Source organism: Morone saxatilis, unplaced genomic scaffold (assembly GCF_004916995.1).
Source record: "Morone saxatilis isolate NCDOM2014 unplaced genomic scaffold, NCSU_SB_2.0 Contig19, whole genome shotgun sequence".
Taxonomy (NCBI): Eukaryota; Metazoa; Chordata; class Actinopteri; family Moronidae; genus Morone; species Morone saxatilis.
The window spans coordinates 1,135,798-1,154,537 of record NW_023339751.1 but is presented as its reverse complement, the minus strand read 5'-3'; the positions used below and the strand labels follow the sequence as shown (position 1 = coordinate 1,154,537).

The following is an 18,740-nucleotide window of genomic DNA, read 5'->3' as shown; positions in this document are numbered from 1 at the left end:
TGCTGATGCTGATGCTGATGCTGCTGTCAGGGAGACGGAACCGTCAATGGGACCGCAGCCCCTCAAGCGCGTTCACTTCTCTTGCGGCGGGAGCGCGCAGCCCTCATTTGAGAATGGGGGGCTCCACTCACCGTCAGGATGCGCGCTCACGCCAGCCTGTAGCACACACAGCAAATAAAGGGTTCCTCAAGGGTGCATTGTGGGGTTTGTAGGACCATAATAACTAACTGGACACATTAGGAATCCTTTATTGATTCATTCGTAATTTAACACTGAAAACGAAGCTTCATGTCCCCAAAAAGGTCTTTATGGGTAAATTAATGGATTATAATAAGGAATATAAAGGTGCTTTTATGGATTACACTATTTCCAAAGAGGTATTTTTACTCTCTTAAAATCTGCTAACATTAGGCTACATTAATTCATTCATTTATACCCTTTTCAATTCAAGGGCTCAGCTCAAATTTGGGGTAAAATAATAAATATATGAATAGATTATATCATATTAAAGGCATCATTAAAAGACTTTACGATGAAAAACTGTCAAACTACATCAAACTACAGTAAAAGACGGTAAACTCAGTTTCTGTATGAGCCATGTTACGGTAAAACACTGGCAGCTGTGGTTGGCAGACACTTAACCGTAATAAATACGGTAGAACCTTTCTACTATTACGGATATCAGTACTGTTGATTTTACAGTTAAAGGTGGAGTTTTATTCCATATTTTACCATATAAATACAATTATTTATTGGTAAATTAATGTTATGGTAAGATGTATAAACAATAAGGGATTTAGTTTCATGGTGAAATAGTTCGGTGTGTACCTTCAAGTGTTCACAGTATGTATCCAGTGTACAAGAGTATAAAGTAATAAAGAAAAATGGATGAAAAAGTTTCAAAAACTGACCATAAAAAGGAATAATCCCATTGTTTGGTGTGTGAAGTGGGTCAAAATAATATCAGTAACACTGTAATAATGAGTCTAGAGAACCATATTGTAGTGTTGTATGGAACCTTTCACAATAAGAGTGTTTGCCCTCTCCTCCTCCTCCTCTCTCCCACCAATCATTGCGTGTAAGAATGACGCGCATCCCCCTTTTTTTTCCTCCCGCCCTCCCTCTCCCTCTCTCTCCTTCCACTCCTTCCTTCTGTCCTTCCTCCTTATCCATCCTTCCAGCAGTTCCCAGCTCACACAGACACACACACACACAACTTCCTCATGCTGAAAAACAATCTGAAGGGAGCCTGAGGTCGACCACAGTCGTGCACATGTGAGGCTATAGGCTGACATTTACAGTATGTCAGAGTACAACGTTTCAATTATAGGCTGTGTGGTCTATAGAGAGCGGCTCCTAAACGTTACAGATCACATACAATTCACCATGTGGGAACGTGTGTATCACATACACTGTATCATTGTGTCACATTAACCTAAATTTAGAAACAAATGTGCTTTATTGGACAATTTTTAACTGTTAACACATCTTAATAAATAAATTAACATAATAAAAGAAGTTAACATAAATTAAAAACGTCCAAAAAAGTTGTTTTGATTGAACTTAAATGTGTGTAAAGTATTGGTGATATAATTCCAGTTTGATTGACTCATTTTCTTTAAGTTGACTTTATATCATATATATCAAAATGTAATAATTATAATGCTGTATATAAGCTTTTTAATTCAGTTTATTAATCATCATAAGCCCAAATAAAAAATCACATAGAAATGTACTATAATTTTAATAACCGGTTAATTATAAATGGTTCAGCTGTTTTGACAGGAAATGTAATAATTTGTTTTAGTGGAAGAAAACATTTAAGTGACTTCATTCAGATAAATTCTGTTCACACATTTTAAATACGTTTGGACAAATGTTGCATATAAGTTTAACTTCAATTACCTGAATGAAATTAGTACAATTAACTTAATTTACCCAAAGTTACCTTAATAATAATAACTTTTGTTACTTCTACTCAAATCAAATATCTTCATCAAGTTAATAAAATTAAATGGTTTAATGCAGAGGTCTCAAACATCATCTCATCAACATCATCATAGGAGGGCGACTTCAACCTTCAAGTACTACAACAAAGTATATATAATATATATATTACTAACATCATACTTGCTCTGCTCTCTTCTTATCAACCCCTTCCACACATTGCTTTTAAATGAGTTTTTATTGTATATGCATGTGTAGTTTAAATTGATATGAAACAACTAGAATAAATAATAATTTAGAAAACAATCCTGTGTACCAGATTATATTATATAGGGAGGTGGATGGAGACTTTTGAGACTCCTGGTTTAAGTTTCCTCAAACAGTTTGAGTTGAACTAACTCATCAGGTCTAACAGTGATTCAGTGTAGAACATGATTTGGTTAATAAATTGACAACTTCCTGCACAGCTAATTGCCTCCTGAACTAAAATTAGACTAATGCCACATTGTCCTCGAGGTCACAGTGTTGTAGACCAGCTGAGTCCAGGTCCGCCTGCCTCACTGTAAGTTCACGGTCAAGTGTTAAATCAGCTCCTAAATCCTCCTGTGTGTGTTTCAGCACCACGGCCAGCTCACTGAACATCAGGGGAACCGTGCTGAGAGGAGCTGTGAGTCTGGAGCCCAAACCCTTCATCATCATCATCATCATCATCATCACCATCGTCTCATAACAGGCCCAAACTGACAAACAAACAGCTCTGACTCAGCCTAAAGGAGGGTCCTATTTAGGGCAGCAATGTTCAGAGAGAGAGCCAAAGAGTGTGCACACCCGACCGTCTCATTTCATTTCAGTAGTTACACAATAAAAGTATTTCCATTAGTCTGTCTCAGTTTCCTATACAAGGTAATTCAATTGCCAAAATCTATATATATATATACAGAAATATAAAGTAAAATTGATTAGGCTAATAAGTCATAAAAATGACAATAATAAAACAAATATAAATAATAAAAGTAGATGTAAACATGTGATTGGAACAGTTGGATCACACACAGTCACTTTATACTTTCTTCACCTAATTTGTTTTCATGTGATATTTCACTTTCAGTCAAGCAACCCAACATACAAACGGAAATGAGGTCATTTTGACTTCATAATAAAACACACACACAAAACCAGTGCAGCGTGAATGGAGTAAGAACTTATACTACTGCTATGTTACTATATGACTAATAATTATAATAATCATGAAAATCTTAATAGATTTATAGCAAAATGTTTGATCTAATTGCTGAAATAGATTCTCCCACTATGTTTAACTATATATTCCCTCTATATTAAACTATATATTAGGCTTTAAAGGGAAAATATAAAAGTAAAGAATATAAAAAGTATATTTTACGAATATATGATGCGTATATTTCTTTTATCTAATTTTATCAAGTAGCATTAGACATACTACTACTACTTAAAGTTGAATATATTCTTTTTTCTTCATTAAACCTTTATTAATCTTTAAATAACACACAGGCACAGTTAATGGTTGTTAAACCTATTTAACAATGTTTTGCAGCAGCGTACTGTAACGGAAAAGAAAAGAGAAAAACAAACTCATTTAAATAGGTTAGATTTAATTAACTTCAAAGGGCTTTAATCAATCCAAACATATCTTATTGTGTATCCTCTTTTACAGTTTTTGTTAAGGATTATAAAATATATTTTAGTCATTTATCAATTCCAGCAAGATTGGAGCAACTTTAAAAGATCTACAAGTTGAATTTAGTCTGCTGCTTGGTATGAAGAACTGTATTTTATTTTGAAAGTGTCATGGTCATATCCCGGAAGTGAAGCTGTTTTTCTTTTACATCAACGCTGTCAATATCTCAGCAGCCGGAAGAATTCTTCATGTCAACCGAGCAACCTTCAGGGTGAGTGGGTGCACTGACGATTTACAGAAAGCCAACAATTTAGTAAACGGTTGAGTTTTACACGTAACGTTAGCCGTGGCTCGGTTTCACTCGGTCTGTGCGGCATTAGCTTGCCGAACCGCATTAACGTTAGCGGCGATTCGTGCAAAAAATTCATATTTCCGCTAATTACTGTGGTTGTTGTTGGCTTTAACATGACTGCAGCTTGTTTCTAACGTGTCTTCTCAATTCGGCTCACAGACAGCTCAAGAAGCGGCTCTCGTTTTATATATTGTAAAGTATTTCCTTACAGCTTGAGCCACCTTACACCGGATATATAACCGCAGGCTTATTCTGTCACCGCGTGGGAGCTTAGTTAAACTCTCACTAAAACTGTTAATAAATAATCTGAAATCACTGATTTTAAACTATATTTCACCTGTTTTGGGATTAGTTATTTTGCTGTTAACCAAAGAGTTATTAATTAATATGTTTTTAATGAATTTAGTGTGAAATTGGTTCTGTACCAAAGCTGTTTATCTTAGACCAAAGGTTGGATATAAAGAGGTTTATGGCTTTATTGTCTGTTTGTCCTCTGTACAGTCTACTAAAGGCACATCACTTATAACTATATATATATATATATACATATATGTCATTTCATAAATCCTTTTCATTAATGAGACATTCATTTTAATATTAATCAGTTTACACTCACTGATATTGGAAGAAGGGAGACATAACATTAATAAATGTTAAATAAATACATTAAAGTGCCAAAAGCTAGTGCAAGGTAAGTTTATCCAAGCACATTTAGTTAGTTTTTCTGTGTTTTTGACTACACACAGTGGAGCTCTGTTGTTTAAGTTTTAATGCACTACACCTCGCTCACCTGTCCTCCTGCTGCCTGCTGCTGGGTCTGAATGAACCTTATTCAATACGTTAAAAGTGCTTAGAAATTCATTTATGATGGTTTTATTATAATTAGAATAACTTTATTTATATATAGCACCTTTTTACAAACAGTTTACAAAGTGACAAAGCTAAATTATAGCCGTGATACACAATATGTAATTAAATGTAAAAATAAATAAAATACAATAATACAATAATAAAAGCAGGATAAAAGCCATTAAATAAAAAAACCAATAAGAAGATCACATAAAGGCGTGTCTGTACACGGGTTTAATAGAAATGATGGTTGTGTTACTGTCCACACTGTACCTGTACCTGTAATGGAACTGAGCTATCGTTACTCTCATTAAGTCTGCCTGTGTTTTTCCTGCTGTGCAATCAGTCCACTGCACCTCGCCTGCACTGTTAGAATGAGAAGAGTGAAACATCTAACAAGCTAAACAACCCTGCTAACTAACTGGACCTGAGAGCTTCAAGCCCCCAGATCTGCAGAAACAAGATGCTTCATGTTGTAGTCCAAACAATGAAACTCATCAACACCATGTTAGAACTGTCCTTTACCACTACGTCTACCTCCTGTCTTACATCCTGTCTCTCCATGTGTGCCTCTCAGATGACTGACGTGTTGCCAGTGGTGGTGGTCCACGGAGGGGCGGGTCACATCCCGAAGGAGCGGTCTGAAAGGTCCACTTCGGGGGTGTGCTCAGCAGCCCGAGCGGGGTACGTTATCCTCCAGGGAGGGGGCAGCAGCATGGACGCTGTGGTAGGGGCTGTGACGGAGCTGGAGAATAACCCCTCCTTCAACGCAGGTAGCGCACTCACACTACTGCACTGTGGGTAATGAACCATAATGTGCAGGCCACCGTAGTTCCTCCTTCGCGCTTCAGTGGGTGAAGCCACAGAGTTGCATCAAATCCAACATATGAATAAGTCCACCTTGTTCTTGAGCCTTTTGTCTTTTGTGTATAAAAACATTCGCAGTTTGGGCAACGTTAACTTCATTAACTAATTTGCACAACTAATAAGACCCAAGCATGAAAAGGAACATGCATTTTATGTTCTTAATGATGCTGAAGGTCCCTAAAAGGACTAACTTGTGCACAAGAATCTAAATCAATGCACAGATTGCTCTCAAATATATGAATCACATGTAAACTCCCTAAAAGAACTCCCAACATGAACCCGTTTTCAGATACCTGAGCTGTCCTCTCCCTCCACCCGTAGGCCAAATGTCACCTCTGTACACAAAAGATTCTTTGTCCCTTTAGACTCACATCGTCTCTTAAATCTCGTTTCAGGCTGTGGGTCAGTGCTGAACATCAAAGGAGATGTGGAGATGGATGCCTTTGTGATGGATGGGAAATCACTGGGTAGTGGTGCCGTGTCTGCTGTACGCAACATAGCTAACCCCATCCAGCTAGCAAGACTGGTTATGGACAAGGTACGTACATTTAAACTCACACACTCTGGTGCTGACAGCACACCCTATTATGTACGTATAAGTAGCATGTAGCATGATGCTCACAAACGTTTAATTTAACTCCTACACTCTGTAAATACTGAAAGAATGACGGCAAGACGATACTATACATTCAGTCAGATGTAGTCAATTACACATGTACTTTAAGGACATCAACATAAAGATCTACATCCAAACTAAATGGGTCAAGTCCAGGACCTTTACCTGGGAGGTTGGGGTTCGACTCTCCTGTGAAACAATTTTTTTTACTTAGTGACTTGAATTATTGGCTGTTTTTGAATTATCTTCAATTTTCTGTCGCACATAGGTTCAGCCAATAAACCCACTTGTTAGGTTTAGGAAAATAGTGTTATTGTTAGGGTCATATTAACCTCAAGGGTTAGGGTTAGGGTTATAGTAACCCTGGGATTAGGGTTAGTAATAACGCATGTAAGATGTGAACTTTGATCTCTGTTTCAGACGAGTCATGTGTGTCTGACAGCAGAGGGGGCCGGTCAGTTTGCCCGGTCTATGGGCGTCCCTGAGGTGCCCCAAGAGTCCCTCATCACCGAGTACTCCCACATGCGCTGGAAAAAGAACCTGGAACCTGATGCCAACCCTGTGGAGTGCCAAATGTGAGACACAACATTGTTTTAAACTCATCAGCATTTGTTCCGAATACACCGTGATCCATTAGAGATGAAACATACTGAGATATGAGTTATTGCACTGCTCTCTGTAAGCTGCTTCCAATAGAACTGCATTTACTAAAGGAGACCTCTGCAGTCTTACCAGCATCAGTTTGAGGAGACTGCAATTACTTATGAGGCTCACTACAGAGATTGTGATTGAAGGGGTGCTGGCATCCAGAAATAAAACTCCTTATTAGATACACTTGGGACACTCCTCTTTAAAACCTTGTGACGAAGCTGGACTTGCGAGATCACATGAGAATTCATCTTGACAGACCTCAGTCTTCAGTTTGTGGTCAGTACAGTGGTTCTGGACCAATCAGCCTCCAATGAGGACGTACTGGCAGCTGCGTTGGTGGTCGCAAGGTGTGACACGGCGAGAAGACACTGTTCATTAAACGACAATGGCAACTCCTCCAGAGGTTAGTGGAGAGTATTTCTTCATTGAAAGAAGAACAAAGATTGGCACTGAATGATGACTTCCCTGATCGGGCCCAGTCAGGTTACTTGAAGCCTCCCATCTCGTCGTCTCCTCAGAGACCCATTTAAGTGTCTGAAACGTCCTCAGTGACAGCAGGTTTGTCCACAACATAACTAAACACAGATCGTCGGCCTCTTTATATGTAAGGACCTCCTGATGTAGCAAAGTAAAGATTTATTGGAAAGGTTTTTTGGAACATACTGAGCACAAGAATCAACACTGGTGAACTGGATTATGCAGCAGGAGCAGTCTGAGAAACTTCCATGGATGTTTGGACAGATTTTTTTGCTGTGACTCTGGGTCATCGTTGGAATTTATTTACTGCTGAGACTACAGCTGCACTCTCCACCAAACAGCAAGCCTTTCAGAGGATACAGTACAAGCAGCGAGGAGCTGATCCTCAAAAGAAAGTGTCCCTCACAGTAAGCTGGTTTTAGCTCAGTATAACTCAATAACCAGGTCACTATACACAACTGGTTATACCTTCAGTGTTCTTTAGAATAAAAATAAGTCTGTGTTCTGTGTTTTTTGTCGTGTAGGGGGAAGATGGGCACGGTTGGAGCCGTGGCAGTGGATAGCGAGGGCAACGTAGCCTGTGCAACCTCCACTGGTGGGATCCTGAATAAGATGGAGGGTCGGGTGGGCGACACACCCTGCGTAGGTCAGTCCTCACATGTATTGTATGGAGTTTCTTTTAATGAACATTTTATCAGACAAAAACAATAGGAAGGTTGTGTTCACCAGTCTGGTGACCTTTGACCAATAGAGATTGGACATGTGTGGTTAGTTAGTAATCAAAGCCTGACTGGTTGATAGTTGACCACAAGCTCTGTGTTTGCTGACAACATACCGTACAACAGTAACACATGGTGCCGATTCTTATTTTTGTGTCAAATATCTTGTCAAAAGGGTTTCCCATAGACCAGTGTTCCTCAAACGGGGTACTGCAGAGGACACGCAAGAAAATATAAAATATCAGTCATGCACATTTCCTAAAATAATTATACTATATTATATTTAATGTAAATGTCTGTACAATAAACCACAATTTATATTCAGTATTCTAATGTTTCAATGCAATCGTTAATTACTGTAAACTGTCAACTGTCCTGAAACCAAAAAACAGGGTTTGTTTCCTGTAGTTGCCTCCCTGTTGCAAAGAATTAATGATTAAGATGTTCTTTTGTTAAATTGTGCAACAAGTGGAACTTGTAGAAGTGGAAGATTCAATGCAATTTTAATGTTAGTCTTATTGCATGATGACAAAAAAGTGGTTTGCCATGAGTTTAGTGATGGATTCTACAACATTTAACTATTTTTCAGTTCTACCATGGTGTTGTATTGAGCCTCTTTATACAGGATTTCTCTTTGAGTACACTGAGAGAACCACGGCCATAGACTCATGTAATACTGCCCAGTTCATGCTCATTGTGTCAGAGCCACAGCGCTGACTGGCTTACACTAATAACCTAATGTTGCCTGAGTAATATGCCAGAACCCAAAGTGTCATTTGAGAAGATAAGTGTACATCTGTGTGACAGGGGCTGAATCATCTCAGAGCTGTTTTACACTGAGCGACAGTAAACAGCAGTAAGTGGATTTGGGCCGCTTCAGCCCTGTGTAATCTGTCACTATCAGTAAATGAGTGATTGGACTGTCACGAGTTGCGGCCTCGCTCTCGGAAACAGACGTCCGCCTTCAGCTACAAAGGCTGTCTGGTGAAAAGTTGAAACTTGAATGAAAGCATTTAAATTACAGGTAACTTACAGTCACTGTCAGTTTCTCTGCAGCTCTTCATTTCTGAACCTTTTTCTGAATCATCTTTATAACCGATAACTTCACACGTTTGTGTTTTAAAGAGAAGTTCATAACCTGTAGTTTATTTACACCTGAGGGGGAGAAAGGCTCCGATGTGGTGAGCAAAGATGGATGATTTAATATTTTCTGACACCACTATTGTGAACACAACAAAAACAGTTCTGACTCTTCAAATGTTCATTTATTTGTTCCAGTAAAGTTCATCAAAAACACGAACATACTTACAGCCTATCAAACATTTTACAATTCCAAATAAATTATTATCAACCAGTAAGTTATCAGCTATAATTTCATAATCATAAGTAATAAATAATAATATAAACTTCCCATCATCACCTGTGTGCTGTAACTGCTGCTCCTCGTCCGTCACACTGCCGCCATTTCAATCATTATCATTATTATCAGTAATTGAAAGTTATAAAGTGACGAGATCAGAGGATCAATACAGTGTCAGAGTGTGCTCTACAGTGTGTTTCAAGAGAAAAGTACTCTCCCATCTACTTAATAGGCCTTTATTGCAGCAGCCATTTTGACATCAAACACCCATCTGATTACACTGGTTCCACTCAAAACTGCTGGGAAGGTTCACTGGTTCACTGGATAGCAACGAGGTTCCAAGACCAGTTCAACAACTAGAGCTAATTTGGTGGAAAACACTATTAATGGGTTTTTTCTACCAACAGGAAACCAGCAGAGCCTTTCCACAGAGCAGCACCCTTTCATGTCAAAATAGCTGCTGTGAAAAAGGTCTGTTGCATCCGTATAACAACTCAGTAGTTTGTCATAAAACTGTTGAAACATGGCTAAACTACACTTACACTTCACAGCCCTAACCAAAGCTGGGAAGCTTTTCATTGTCTTCTTCTCTGACACTTAGTCACAAACTACAAATAAAAAACTTTCTACCTAAAATAAGTGCATATAATATTAAGTGTTTCTCTCATACTGTCACTGTCAGGCTGTGGAGGCTACGCTGACAACAGCTCAGGAGCAGTGTCAACTACAGGACACGGAGAAGCCATCATGAAGGTTATTCTAGCCCGACTCATCCTGTTCCACGTGGAGCAAGGTAACACACACACACACACACACACACACACACACACACACAAAGTAATTCTGCCGTGCCTGGTGCAGTAGTTCAGTGTCTTCTCTCCTCAGGTCAGTCAGTAGAGGCAGCCAGTGACTTAGGCCTGGCCTACATGAAGTCCAGAGTGGATGGGCTGGGCGGGGTGGTGACAGTGGACCCTCAGGGCCACTGGGCCGCTCACTTCTCCAGCCGGCAGATGGCGTGGGCCGCAGCCCAGAAGGACACCCTACACTACGGCCTGTACACCGGGGAACACTTCACCCAGAGCATCGATTAGCCGCACTGACACTAAACACAACCCATACGGCTTTCTTTGTTTTATAAGGCTGTAATTTTGCACTAGTGAGACAAAAAAGTACTTAAGTCACGAATAATCCTACTTAATACTAATAACAAATCAGTATTGATTAAATCTACAATCTAATACAGCACTAGAGCGGCACAGAGATGTTATTGATTGATTGACTGTGCAATGTGACTCACAGAAAGGCTCTACTGATCAGACTCCATCATGAAAGTATTTCCTGCATGCAGGCAGCTTGTGATTTCCCTTCAGTACACACTGACAGGACGTCCTGAGGAGCTCACTGACCTTCGACCTGGAGTTGTGTCACACTGTGGGAGGTGGATGATCCGATAGTGTTGACACAACAGTGACTGGACTGAGCTGAATTTGTATTAACATCAAACCAACTTGTTTTAGCACAAATCATCAGCTTTTAGTGGAGCTGTCTCCATAACAAACAGTTTGAATCATTAAAAACAAGAAAAGCCACATTGGCAGCCAAAATGTAACTGAGGACTGATCCAATAATCTGAAAATGTCTATATGATTTTTACAGGTCTTGATTGGATTAATGAAGTTTTTTTTTTTTTCACAACAATTTGTATTGATCATGCTGTAAGAACTAACCAATACTGTTTTTCCTTCATACTTTTTTGCCAGTATGGATATAAAATAGGTCTTAACTTGCATTCATAATGGTCTTAAAAAGTCTTAAATTGAACCAGTTGGAACCTGCAGAAACCTACTTGAAAGATTATACATGAACTTTTTCTACACAGTATTTTCAAATTAAATAAAAAAAAATTTGTGTGATTTTCAAATTGACCTTTTGAAAGAAATCCTTCATTAAAGTTTTATTATTAGATGAAAAATGAGCACTTTGTAATCATCTTCCTGTGTAATAAAGTATGTATTATTTCAGAGTCCCTCCAGGAGATTGTTGCTGCTTAAAATGCCTGATTTCACTGCAGCTGTTCTTAAATATTGCGACACATGTTACAATGTTTTTATTTTATTTTATTTTTGCGGGGGAGAAAGTTAGAATTGCAAAAATATTTGCGATTATTATAATTTTTTTGTGTAATTCATTAAAAATCAAAGGCAACCTGCTCCAGTGAGAATAAAATCAAAACTAGAGATACTGTGAAAGTGTTAAGTACAAAGTTGGAACCGGAGCCAGTATTTGTGAAGTGCTGCTGATCAGATGATGATTGTTAATGCTGAAGCTCTGTCTTATAAAAACACTGATTGTTGACAATAAATGGCAGTAATCTCTGACCACTGCAAGTTCCATGCTTCATTTACCCAGAAAGCCTGTGTGTAGAGGGGCGCTGATGTGTTAAGCTCTGTAACTCCTTTTGGATCCACTAGGTGGTGCTGTATACAAGTAGAAACACTCCACACACGTTTTATGACTCTCAGAACTGAGCCACTTTGTTCTTTTGCTTTCTATTCAAACAGAGAAATAATCCAGATGTGTGAGTGAACTTTATTGACATTTACATCGATCTTCTCCACAAGAGGGTTTGAACATGGAGCCCTACATCAGTTTTCTATCATTAAGTAAACTAAATGACATTTTATGGATATTTCATATTCACTAAAAAATGTCTGTAGATGTTTTTTGTTTTTTTTATATTAGAGTTAGTAAATTGCACAGGAAACTACTGTACTGCATTCATATGGTATTTTCATGTGACAAAACAGCTTCTTTTGATGGTAAAAACTTGAATTTATACAGTAAAATATGAAACTTTAGCCGTAAAAACAAAAGCACTAAAAAGTTTTACCATATTTATTACGATAACGTTCGGGCAACCACAGCTGCCAGTTTTTTACCGTAAAAATAAACGTAGAAAACAAGTAATAACTGTACAATGAACCCAACAGTATACACAATAACTGCAGGAAGTTTGTGTAAAATGATTTTGAGAAGATTATTTCCAAATAAATATTGATCAGAGATTAGTTTCTTCTGTTAATACAACTTGTGTTCAGTTCTTCATAGTCTAAATCTTTTAAAAATAAGAATTTAATTTAGTTTTCTTCACAGAAATGAACAAAAATAATGAGATATCGGCCTACTGTGTATATTTGTCAAGTCTTTTTACACCCCTTATAATCAAGGAGCCCTCGCGACCCCCCCGTGAAGCCCTGCCAACACCTGTTGTGGGTCCTGACCTGCAGGTTGGGAAGCACTGCTTTACAGCTGCAGCCTGCTGATCTTAAATCCTGAGATGACACTTGTCCCTTGAGTGAGGTCTGAACACAGTAACGTATCTGCACTGTCATTCTGTCCTCTGTGTCCAGAGGCAGCGAGCGCAGGATGTGATCAGATTCACCTTTGCTTTGCAGTATTATAAATAAACTCCTGGTGCCGCGGATGAGAGAATCAGTTGCTATTTATATTTTTCCTTCAGAGCCCAAAGAACGCCTGTACTGCTGAGAGACTTCAGGTTGCTTTTGTTAGACCACTTCCTGGTTTTTGTAGACACAGGAGACCACATATGAACACATTTTCTATCATTTTTATTTATATGCATGATTTGTTTTTATTTTGTTAGTGCCCATTCATTTCTGGGATTCACCAGTTGTTCTTCTCTTAGGTAAAAGAAAATACATGGAAGAAGGAAAAGACCTGAACATCATCATGATGATGTTCAGGTCTTTTCCTTTATCATCCCTTAATCACCAAACATCACTATAAAGAAGTGAGTTGCAAACAGAAATCCGCTTTTTAATGTCAATCCAAAACAATTCCATAAAAATAAATGAATCTAACTCTTCTTCTTTCTCACAAAATCTACATGAACCACCGGGTGGTGACAGTTGAGCCTCTGGGTGCACTACACTAAAGCCTGAATCCTGAGGAACACAGAACACTACGGAAGCACTTTTCTTCAATCATTATTTTGAGATAATAAATAAAAATATTGAGGAATATTCTCATTATACAGACTTACAGGATCCATCACATTGGTAGAAATGGGCTTCCGTAGGTTCATAAAGAGCCACACTGACAACAACAACAACAACCCTTGAGAACTGTGGAGGACTGACTTCAGTAAAACAGGTCAAACTGACCTAGTACTCAACCAGATCTCTAATAGATCAGTGAAATCTGACCTACAGTTCCTCCCCTTCCTTTGTCTCTCCTCTGCCGTGTTTGCGTTCTCATGTATATGAAACACACACATTTGCTTAGAGGTGCAAACACTATCTCTCCCACAGTTTTCTTCAGTATACTGTGTAAATAAACTGTTTTGCTTGTAGATAATCTCTATAAAGATTCTGATCTGCTGTCAGAGAAGTAGTTACAGTAAAGGAGAGGTAGGAGTCTAGGAGAGGTAATAAATGCCTTTATCCCTGACCTGTGTGTGTTTCATGCCTCATTTGCCCATAAAATCTGTGTGCTGAAGTTAGTGTTTAAGCCTAGAGTGTGTATTAAACTAGAGGGCACTGTTTTAGTACATATTAACATTACAATACCCTAAAAATATAAATGCTTGATGATTAACATATTTTCCTCCTTTCTCAAACTAGTAGCCATTTTGTCAGTGCAGTACAAAGAAATGTACATATATATGGATTTAATTAGGGTGGTTAACAATGAAAGGTACAGTTCAAATTCAATTAAAGGTATCCTATGGAGTCAGCAGTATGAAGCAGTTTTTATGAACAGGTCCTTGTTTATTTCATCAAGGATGCACATGAGTGACACAATAAACAGTTCAACCAATGGTTTTAATGTAATTCCAGTGATTGACTGGCGGTAGCAATATGCCAAAAAACACAGCAATGCACCGATAAAGGCAAAGAAGAAGACTGCTTGCAAGTAAACACGGATGTAAACAATGCAAGGTTTACATTTTTAAGAAAAATAATGCAATTTGGTAGGTGACACTGAATGTAACTTTTGTGTTTTTACAGTGCACCTTTAACAGTATAAAAGCTTTATATTCAGCTTCTACTGCAAGGATCAAGACAAATGGACGTCTTGCTGACCGTATAAAACTGGAAATGTCCTCTTGTCAAAGATGCCTCCTATCCCCCAGTGCTCCTTACTTTTGCTTTTTACTCACTCTTTACGCTGATGACGTTTTATTATATTTAGATTTTCTTGAAATATTCAGGCTAACATACAAAACCACAAACAGGTCAGCGGTTTACAGAAGTTATTCCTCCTCAGGGCAACATAAACGTCCGTACCAAATTTCATTACAATTAATCCTTTAGTTTTAAAGATTGTGTGTACACATTTTTATGGCAGTTACTCAAATGGTTTTATATTTGAGCTGCAGTTTGGTCAAGATAACCAAAGTACTGACTGACTGACCATCATTTCCACCTCCTGGAGCAAAAGTAGCTACCAGGAACCTGTTTAGACTGCATGTGCATTACTCATGGGCGCTCTATGTACAGTAGCTGTTTATCATGCTGTTTTGACCTGCTTTAATCCAAATGGTCTTACAGTAAACTGTGAGTGGGATATCCTCTATAGGTCACACCTCCCATGCTGCTTTGAGTGTCAACTCTCTTACCTAATTCCCACATCCTCACGGTGCTTTGAGTGTAAACACTTATTCTTCAACCTAGAGATACACTGTAAAAAAAGAAAGAAGGAGTTACTTTTACGGAAAAAAACTGACAGCTGTGGTTGGCAGAACTTTACTGTGATAAATACAGTGCAACTTTTCTACTATTACAAAAAAAGGATATTAGTGCTGTTGATTTTATGGTTGGATTCCATATTTTACTGTATAAATACAAGTTTGATGGTAGTTTTCTGTGCAATTTACAGTCCTTAATATAAAGAAATATTCCATATAAATTCCTTTAAAATGCCATATAATGTTTTACTATTACAAAAACTGTATTTAGCCTATTTAGAGTTTACGGTCTTTTACTGTCATGGTTTTAAAATCTACAGTTTTTACAGTGTATTTTATCTGCTTCCAGATCCTGATACCAGTAGGCTTCTGCTCCAGTTTGTACCCCAAACAAAGCAATAATGAGGGCAGTGGAAACAGCAAACGGCACAAATATGCGCTGCCATTTCAGGTTGTGTGCGGTTGTCTGTGACATACAGTATCTGTGAGAGAGAGAGACATTTTCATCCTTCACAGTGAGTAAATGTTTGTCAAGTGAGGACATCTGGGTCGACTCTCCGTTCTTCAAGGGGCCAGTTCGGGGTTAGGGTCCAGGGTTACCCAGACAGCACACAGTGCTCGGACAAAGGCTCCCCAGCCCAGAAGGCTCAAAGTGGGCCACGGCAAGTGCCCCATGGGCCAACTTGGCCCGAGTTTACTTACACTAGATGCAACTGTTTATTTTGGACTACTTCATGGTGTACAATACAGTATAATATTTGTGGAAAACTGTGTGTCTGTATTCTACCTCATGGTATCGCCTACATGAGGATATTTTCACATTAGCGTTATGTAACTTACAGTATTACAAAGTTTTATGACATTCTGACTGGGTGGTCTGGTCCACACTGTAAAGAATAGCTGTAGAGTTTACGGTGAAAAACTGTCAAACCATGACAGTAAAAGACCTTAAATAGGTTAAATACAGTTTCTGTAACAGTGAAACCCTCACACTCATGGTTGCATGGTACTGGAACAGGTCCTGACCTCCATGGGGCCCTAAGCAAAACTCTACTAAGGGGGCCCTCCTACCTGACCTGCAAGCCATGTAAACTGTTTGCCACACAGTCACACATCCCGGTACTCCCACTACAATCCTCCATCTTTTGAAACTGCTCCACCTGTCGGTCTAAGAATAAGTAGATCTATACAGAACAGAATATAATATTTTCTATAAAATCTTAAGTGACTATTAAAATGTAGAAAATAATAGAAACTGAGCTTTGGCTCTGCTGCCTGGTAATAAGTCCAGCCCTCACAATATTATACAATTATCTTTGTCTATAAAATGTAAACAGAAGCCGACAGGCTCTGGTTGTAGCTTTATTTCACAAAATATCTGCATACACGCTGCGGTTAGAGAATCCTTGTCCGAGTCTACATCATCTTTTACTAATGTATATAAAGCACTATGTGTTATCAGAGTATATATACAGGTGAGAAAACCAAACTATTCTGTTCAAACCTATACTACAGCTAGAAAGATGGCATCGAATAAATAGTGTTTATAAATCCATGAAGTTCTACTTTTAACCAACCATTTCACCTCTCCATGGATGTCAGTATGTGTGTTTTCCCAATTGTATGGCAGGACAGTTTAATTAGATCCTACTATAAAACCTGGTACACATTAACACCCGACATGTGAGGGGAGATGGCGGAGACTTTACGCAGCTTGGACCGGCTCTGCATGGTACAATATTGTTTAAAAATGTTACTTATTTGGTCACTAGTGTACAGAGAGAAAATGTAGAAGCAAAATAGCACTGTTATGTCTGTCATTACAACACTTTAACGTATCGACAATATCCATCGACATCTTTAAATAAGCAGTGTAGTACACAGAAAGTCAAAATGAACTCTGACACTAGAGCCTGCATAAACATCACATGCCCACCTCAATACACATTTAATTGCTGGCACACAGAGTCTGCTAATTTATATCTTTTAAGCAACATCAGATTCAATTTAGACACCGGTTTATGATCCTTTAGTTTTAGGCGTTAAATGCGGTCAGTTGAGGCATCTTGTTGTGAGTACAGCAAAAACATGTGGCCCTTTACATAACCGACATAGCAAGAATATCTGCACATAAAAGGAGACCTGTTATTGAGACGTTCTCAGCTGATCTGTGCGGAATGAAAAGGACATCAGTGCACAGTTGACCTGTCTACAGTCAGCAGTGTGGAGGTTGATGCAGCCTCTGCAAGGTGAGATAAGGCCTATATGCTTTCCTCACGGTTGGGCATCTTTATGTTCTAGTTCTGTTCAGGCCCACTGGGAGAGACCAGTGGGTTCTGATTGCACTAGTTTGTGTCTAAACAAAGCAATAAGGTGGGCTGGCAAATGCACAGCTCTGTGTGTGTACTGCAGATTAAGTGAAGACAGACATTGCAGGGCTCAGGTAGAGATAGGTTAAACTTTAGGGGAGTGTTTCTCAAAGTGGGAGAAGATGGGGGGCAATGCTATGAACATAAACATAAAAACAAAATTTAATTAGTACCCTATTATTATGTCTATTATTATCACTGTAAATGTCTGTAGATTTTACAGTAAAAGACTGTAAACTGTAAATAGGTTAAAGTTTCTGTTACAGCAAAACCTTTATTTATACGACATTTTAAAGGAATTTATACAGAATAAAGTCATTTTTTATATTACAGACTGTAAACTGCACAGAAAATCAGTCAGAGCATCATATGGGATTTCCATACAGTAAAACTCTTTCTGTTGATTAAAACTCAACTGTACTAACATCCTTTTACTGTAATAGAAAAAGTTCTACCATATCAGTTTTTTACCGTAAAGATATGATGATGTTGAAGATTCCTGATGACATCACAATGACATCATCAGGGTTATTTCCTCCTACAGATTGACGTCAAACAATTGAGTTAGTCTAAACTGTGTATGGAATTGGTGTAAAGCTCCTTTAAAATCACATCTCTTTGTCTTTCCATCCTTTACACTCTCTGTCACTCTTTCTTCAATCACACCTCTCTCTCTCCCTCTCTCTCTCTCTCTCTGGAAGTAATTACGCAATTTGCAGATACAGACAAATATTATCTCTCCACTGTGTGTGTGTGTGTGTGTGTGTGTGTGTGTGTGTGTGTGTGTCGCCGTGACCTCTGACCTCGTTCAAAACAAAGATGAGCTGTCAGTCTCGTCGTCCGTATCAGAGAACACAAATATTTTTTTTCATTTACGCTACATGTCACACTCTCCCTATTCTCTCTCTCTCTCTCCCGTTCTTTACTTTGTGGACAAAAGTATGTGGACACCTGAACGTTGCAGCCACGTGGTTCATTTATGAGCCTCCACTCTTCTGTACTGAAGACGATGAAAACACCTCAGTGCTTTATTCCCTGTCGTTCGCCATTAGATGTCGGTCTGGACGTGTTGTTGAGTCCTTCCCCAACTTTTTTTATAGGAAATACATTTCCACGATTTCCGTTTCACCTGGACTTTAAAATAAATTTTATGAAATTGGTATCGT

At 38.5% G+C, this 18,740-nt stretch overlaps 1 protein-coding gene across 1 annotated transcript; it reads left to right on the top strand.

Moving 5' to 3' along the window:
* The first annotated feature begins 3,781 nt into the window (after positions 1–3,781).
* On the top strand, positions 3,782–11,873 carry asrgl1 (asparaginase and isoaspartyl peptidase 1). Its single transcript, XM_035663646.1, has 7 exons — positions 3,782–3,875; positions 5,383–5,578; positions 6,068–6,210; positions 6,709–6,863; positions 7,941–8,062; positions 10,178–10,288; positions 10,381–11,873. The coding sequence occupies exons 2-7, from the start codon at positions 5,383–5,385 to the stop codon at positions 10,584–10,586; spliced, it is 933 nt and encodes a 310-aa protein (XP_035519539.1). The 5' UTR covers positions 3,782–3,875; the 3' UTR covers positions 10,587–11,873.
* Positions 11,874–18,740: the final 6,867 nt, after the last annotated feature.